At 32.6% G+C, this 7500-nt stretch overlaps 1 protein-coding gene across 2 annotated transcripts in view; it reads left to right on the top strand.

The window, feature by feature from the left end:
• Positions 1-624: 624 nt before the first annotated feature.
• The window catches only part of comta (catechol-O-methyltransferase a), a 7874-nt gene continuing 998 nt past the window's right edge, over positions 625-7500 (top strand). Inside the window, exons 1-4 of one of the 2 annotated variants that reach the window (XM_042761734.1) lie at positions 625-798; positions 3515-3686; positions 5093-5210; positions 6693-6886. In XM_042761734.1, the coding sequence (XP_042617668.1) occupies positions 3516-3686; positions 5093-5210; positions 6693-6886 (483 nt within the window). In that variant the 5' untranslated portion in view covers positions 625-798; position 3515. Of the gene's footprint in view, positions 799-2322; positions 2366-3514; positions 3687-5092; positions 5211-6692; positions 6887-7500 lie in introns of those variants that run through there. The other variant, XM_042761735.1, reaches the window with a different exon arrangement.

The raw sequence follows: 7500 nt of genomic DNA on the forward strand, positions 1-7500 counted from the left end.
ATATATATATATATATATATATATATATATATATATAATATATATATATATAGTTTTGTCACATTATTTTCATAATGTATATCATATTGTATCATATGTATATCTTCATAATGCATTATATGCAATCGAAAAAAAAAAAAAAAAATATATATATATATATATATATATATATATATATATATATATATAGAGGGGCCTCAGCATCACCATTTTCCAGCATGTGGAAAATAAAAAAGCGACAGAGCCATGCTTTATACTCCCTCCACATGCTGGAAAATGGTGATGCTGAGGCCCCTCTTTTGTCATCATTATCCATGTGTTAGTGTGTGCAAAGGGAGGGGAGGGGAGAAGGAGGAGAGATGGGGAAAATGAAAGAGAGGGGGTGTAAGAAAGCGCGAGAAGATTAGAGCATGATTGGCTAAAGGAGGATTAAAAACTCAGCACAGTTTGCCAAGCCTCAACTCCTTCTCCTGTCGTGTGTAAATGCGTGTCTGAGTATTTATGAGTGTGGAAGCCTGTATACGTGTGCTTGCATCTCTCTCGCTCTCTCTCTCTCTCTCTCTCTCTCTCTCTCTCTCTAGCGTGACCCATGGTTGTACATCACTTTCAACACATATCAAGGCAGCCCAGCAGAACAGGTTAGAAAGAGCAAACAGAAGAGGGAGGGGAGCGAGATAGAGGTAGAGAGAGAGAGAGGCCAGCGAGAAAGACTTTGTCAGAGAAAGGCATAAAGACATCGGAGTAAAAGAGAAAGGGAAGCTCGTCTCTGTGTGTTTGTGAAGACAGCTGCAAAAGGAAGTAAGATTATGGAAATGTTGTTTGGCATAATATTGCAACAGATTGTTCTTTGTTTGGCTTATGATATTCAAGGAAATGCATGCATATGTGTTATGTATTATTTTTGCCGTAACAGGTTGTGTTTATGTAACTTTATGCATGATCCAGCTCTGCATTCACATCAACCAATATTGTTCACACTTCAATATTTATTCATAAGCAAGATGGTGACTGAAATTTGAACATCCCTCACACAGCATGCGCAATGTGTTAATTTGTTGCTTCCGTGTTAACAGCACACTTCAGTTTACTAAAGTCCAGCTGCAATCTATAATTGAGCAGGAGACTTAAATATTCATGTGGCCTAGTAATCAGAACTCAGACTTGCTGAAAGTCCTGAGGTCTCTGGCAGGCCACACAGTTGATATCAGCATGTGTGGAGGAGCCGAGCTGTAAAACTGGCTGCTTAAGAGATACACTTCTGTCTTTCAGTCTGTCTGGTTCATTTAGGGGTTTTATTTAAAGCTGCATGTCTGAACAGTGATACCATCTTTAATTAAAGCACGCTCTGACAGCACACAGGCTCCTACTGTCACCGCTGCGTCTCACTATGTTACTCCAGTGGATCGTGCCTGGAGTTCTTTATGAGCGGCCCATTGTGTCTGCACAGAATGCCGGATCAGAAGTCCTTATTCTGAGCTTGACTAGAATGTATTAAGATTAGTGTCATTTTGGCAGCACTGTAATAATAACTCCTGCATGTGGCGGTATATTGCACACACTTTTCTGTACACTTGAAAAGAAAAAGAACCTTCTTATTAAAGGGATAGTTTGTCCAAAAATGATATTTGTTCACCCTCATGTCATTCCCAACCTGTATGAATTTCTTTCTTCTGTGAAACACAAAATAAGTTTTTAGTTTTTTTTTAAATTGTAATGACATTTCTCTTATTTTACTATATTTTTAATAAAATAAATGCAGCCTTGGTGAGCATGAAATTCTAGAAAAGTTGCAAGATGACGTGATACTGGAGTAGGTAAAGTGTGAAAACTATCAGGGTAAGGGTAAACCGTAAATATTAAGCCATAAAACTTTGGCTGTTAAAACACATAAAAAAAACATCTGAATCATCAATATGCAAGCCATTATAAGGTTTACTCTGTTCATGTGAGTGGTATAAATCAGCTGCAAAGATGAAGCTGTGCTAATTCAACATAGTAAGGCCAAATCTTGCACAGCACAGAAAAAGTTTTTTAACCCTGTCCTTCCTTTTCTCTTTTCTTTTCGATTTATTTCATGTGTCATCATGTATGTGCCCGTTTTTTTGTTTGTTTTTTATGTTGTCAATTTGAATGTTACTCATTATTTGTAACATCTTAAATGACCTTGCAAATATGGTTAGGCATGTGCTGTAGACATGCTTGTCATGTGATCTTACATCATAATCTGATTGCTAGAGCTGTGGGTATTTACACAGGTGTGGCTGTATGTCATAAGCAAACAAAAGATAATCAATAATTTAGGTCTAAAGGTTGTGTTGCTTTAAACTGGAGTAAGGGCAACAATGAAATGACAGTATGTTTTGAAGTAAGTCTCACAAAGCCTGTTGTATTTTTTTCCAAAATCAATAAAGAATAAAAAATAATATATAAAAATTCTATAATTATATCATATGTCAAATTATATATTGATATTATATTTTATAGTATTTATCTCCAAAATCAGTAAAAACTCAATATATAAAATAATACAAAATTATTTCAAAAATATTAAAATACATATATATTTTTTTTTACTATTGTGACATTATTTCTATAACAATCAATGGCTTTTGTAATTACAGTCATGTGAAAAATATCATTCTAACCATAATGCAGAAATTAATAAATAAATTACTATAATAATTAATTACTGTAAAAAATATTTAGAGTGTAAAATATTTATACATCATGGTAGCATTTGTTGTACTGTCTTTAAAAAAATAATTGTGTTCCGACAGGTTGAATCTCATAGCTGCTTTAAGTTAATTCCAATCTAATTAGAGTAATTAATGAGAGTAATGAGAGTGCAAATACAAAGCATCTTGATAAGTGTTATTTTAATATCATTCCAAAACTATTACAGTTTTATTAATATTTTGAATAATTTTTTTATTTTAATATATTCAATTTTCATTTAAATTGGAGTTTTTATAAATTTTTATTTCAATTTTATTTATTTTAGTACATCAAGTTAAAGTAAATAAAAATGAGAAATGTGGCTTTGGCAGCTAGCTGAAATGAAAGGTTCATTTTATTATTAATATTATTTAATGTTTATGATATCTTAAGTAACAATTTTTTTAGTGGATTTAGTGTTACTATTTTACTATAATAACTCTGATCCAATATTGAAAATATAACTGAAAATAAACACATACATACAAACATAAAAAAAAGTTTGCTTAATTATCATGGAAATAATGATAGATAATAAAATAATTAAACTAAGATGCACTTCATTTTCAGCAATATATTATTTCTTACTTTCAAGTGCAATTAGGAAAACAAAGACATGTTTTTAACAGCTTTGTGAGATTTACTCCTGTTTTTTCCATGATTTACACCATATCTGACACTGCTTTGAAGTCTCATCTTTTGTGAATTGCGTTGCTGTTAATGTCTCTCTTTTTTTTTTTTGGCTGACCTTAATCATTTATTCTCTTTGTGAACGTCTCTCTCTCCCTGTCTTTCACAGGATGCTGTGGAGTTTGTTGGCCGTGACGGTGGTTTCAGCAGCTGTCCTGTACGTCCTCTATCACTGGCTCATCCCTACAGCTGTGCAGAGCAGCGGCTGGCTGGCACTCCTCTGGCACGATGTCATCCTTGAGCGGGTCCTTAACATCATGACGGGATCATCGCGACCTCAGGTGACCCTCACTGTCATTCATTGCTCATATATATGCAGAGATGAGATGTTGATGTTCAAAGAAGACTGAGAGTCACTGCTGACAAAAATACTATGCTACTACCATGGTGGTATGTTTTTTGGCCATGCACCATGAAAATACTGTATTTTGGTGAATCTAACCTCCTGTAAAGAACATGCCATGGTTATATGATCTGATTGATCTTGAATGATATTTATACATCTAAAGCTTTGGTTATTATAGAGTATTCATCTCATCCCTTACACTCTCAGTTTCAGTTGTTACCTTCAAGGAAATGATTTAGACAACCTTGGGCAAGTAAAACAGTGTACCAGATGTCATTTGTGCTAACTGCCGTTAGAATATTAAATGGTGAGACATGAATATGAGTAGGTGTAGATAAGTATGCACATTAATTGTTCACATGTGTATGTGTATGTGTATGCTGAAGTATAACATAGATGAGCTTTAGATCTTTTAAATTGTTCTTATGCATATTTGTTTTTGTTGTTTCTATGTTGTTGTGTTAATGTCATTGTTTGTGGTGTGTAGTGAAGCCAAAGACAGATTTCCACTATAACAGCAACTATCTATTTCTCATGTATTTATTATTACATTTTTTCATTAAGAAAATGAAACCTATTTTTACATTTACATTTAATCATTTTAATTTATTATCCAAAGCGACTGTGTAGAATAGTACAAGCTAGAGTACAAGCTCTTTTGTGCGGTGACATTATTTTAATCACAATTCATAACATTTTTCATTACATATACTGTATATTCTAAATATATTTATTTTTAAAATATATTAATTTATTATTAAAAATCATATTTTTTTCCACACACACACACACACACACACACACACACACGGATAAACTGTTAAAAAAAAAAAAAAAAAAAAAACACACATATAAAATATTTTTTCCAGTAAGAAAATTAAACCTAGGTCCAATCAGTATTTTTTTTTTGTATTGTTACATTGTTTTCATCATAATAAAGAACATTTGTATTAATCATCTAAAAAAAAAAGCATCATAATGCAAAAGGAAATTCTTTATGATGATTACGTTTTTTTTTTTAATCATTGTGTCCAAAAGAAATTATTTGAAGAACCTTGGTGTATATAAATACCATGCTACATGCATAAGATAATCATTCAGTATTATTGTATATATTAAAATACCACAGTATTACCTTCTAACATCTGTACCATGGTACAGCCAAAGTATATTTTTTATGATTAAACAGGATTTTTCAACAGCAGAAACCCTGTAAAACAGCTTTTGACAGCAACAGTAATTAATGTCCTCCTGTTATGTGTCTTTATTTTTCAACTATTGTTCTCTGGCTTTGCTTTGCTAAAGAACACTGTTGATCATGCCTGATTTCTGTGAATGCAGCGCATGCTGAAAGCCGTTCAGAAGAATGCCACAAAGGGAGACCCTCAGAGCGTCATCTCAGCCATCGACCATTACTGCCGGCACAAAGAATGGGCCATGAACGTGGGCGATGATAAAGGTAGCAACCTGTATTCCCTCGCCGCCTCCTCTGCTCCCTTACTAATTTTCTCACAATTTGCTTGACATTTTTTTGCTTCTATTATCTCTGTATCTCTCTTCTCTGCTCTTGAGTAAATGGCTTTGGGGCTGCTCATAGCTGGCTGTTCTGAATGAGAAGTGATGGCAGTCTCCTGTCTGCTGGGTCAATATGCTCTCTGCATGGATGCACACATGCACACTAGTTTCATGTACATATGTGTGCACAATGTGCAGCCAATGCGTCCCACACAATCATCAGCAGCAATTAGGTGCACTGATGCATTATGGGACTGAGGATGGATTAATTTCAGAAGCGTTTCCCAAATTATCTGTTTTATACAATATACAAAGTTATCCTATTTTGATTGTTGATAGTTGACAGATATTAGAGGAGCATGTCCGTAATTGACATTTTAGGGGAAATGACTTAATATATCCACTAAAAATCAACAAAGCACTGGATGATTTAAAGACATTGAGCAAAAACACTGCAAAAATAATTACTTAAATACTTAGTATTTTTCCCCCAGTACAAACATTACATTTACTTGAGAGGCAAAATTACTTTACTATATAGTACTATATTTTATTTTATTTTTAGTTATTTTAGTACATCAAGTTAAACTAAATGAAAATGAGAAATGTTGCTTTGGCAATCTAGAAATAAAATAAGTTTTAAGGTTTTTTTTACATTTTATTTCAGTTAAAGTTTATTTTGTCTCAATAATGATTTTTTTAATGGTTTATTATTATTTAATGGTGAAAAAACAGAACAAGAAATATATCTTGAAATTGGTTAAGAAAAATAAACTTCAATTCAAAAGGAAAACAAGAATATTTTTCTTATTCCACACTAAACAAAAAAATGGCATAGAAGCAATTTTTACTCAGAAATTGAATTTTTGGATTTTTTTCACAAACTTAAAAAAATCTTGTGCATTGGCATGTACTGTATGTTTTTATGTTAAGCCAAAACTTACTTAATTTAAAAAAAAAAAAAAAAAACAAGACTTTATATCTTGATATTTTGTCTATCTTGTTGTGTGTAATTTTGCTTCTCAAGTAAATATATCTTGATTTAAGAATGTTTAGACATTTGCAGTGGAAAACAAGACAAAAATAAGAGAATCTTTTGAATCATGTACTGAAATTAGTTCTGAGAAAAGCTTGTGGATAATCTGATGCTTTTTAATTAGATATGTTGTTATCTAATGCAGTGACAATCAATAAGTTAAGTACTCAAACGTTTTTAGTGCCACTATATGACACCAAACGATGAACATCAGTATGATCTTGTCCCTATTAGCAGCTCAATTTCATGTGTGACAACAGGCACTGATGAATAAACGATGGTGCTAATGGGGCAGAAAGGCTCTTATGATATTTCGACGATGTCATTAGACACTTTATTGATTAGTTTCCTCAGTTATCCTCTGGTTGAGCACCGTGTGTCTCTCTGAAGGGCTCATCCTGGATTCAGTGTTGACGGAGGTAAACCCCAGCACGGCTCTGGAGCTCGGCACGTACTGTGGCTACTCCACCGTTCGGATCGCTCGACTGCTGTCCCCTGGCTCCAAACTCTTTACAGTCGAATTCAACCCAGCCTTTGCTGAAGTTGCTCGTCAGATCATCGCCTACGCCGGCCTTCAGGATAAGGTGAGAAAAAGAGCTAGTATGCATTAGTTACACTGAGAAAAAAAAATGGTGTAGTCTTTGAAACAGTTTTCAATCACAAGTAACATTGAAATAAATGTGAATTTTTTTTAAGTACAAAGACTGAAATGTTATTTTCTTGTAAAATATAGTCCTATATATATATATATATATATATATATATATATATATATATATATATATATATATATATATATATATATATATATATATATAACATTACACTGGATATTTGGTATAAAATATTCATGCACTACTCACTGCCTACTATTTTCTAAATAGTAAGAGTATATGCAAAATGCAACAATAAAGTGTAAAATTACAATATACTAAATTGTTGGCACATGACCTCACTCTGTTGCATGTTTAACTCAGCAAATTGCATCAAAGTATCATTGAATTGCATTTATAAAAAATAAAATAAAAAATCATAAAATTCTAATATTGTCTGAGAGAAAGTTGATAGGATGATAAAATTATGGCTAATATTACTTCTGGTTCATTCCTCACATCTGTCATGTAAGATCAAGTCATGCATTGTCATTTACATCATCGAGGAAAAAAGCTATAATTATTTTGTATATTATACATATTTA

This window comes from Cyprinus carpio, chromosome A8, assembly GCF_018340385.1.
Source record: "Cyprinus carpio isolate SPL01 chromosome A8, ASM1834038v1, whole genome shotgun sequence".
NCBI classification, from domain to species: Eukaryota; Metazoa; Chordata; class Actinopteri; order Cypriniformes; family Cyprinidae; genus Cyprinus; species Cyprinus carpio.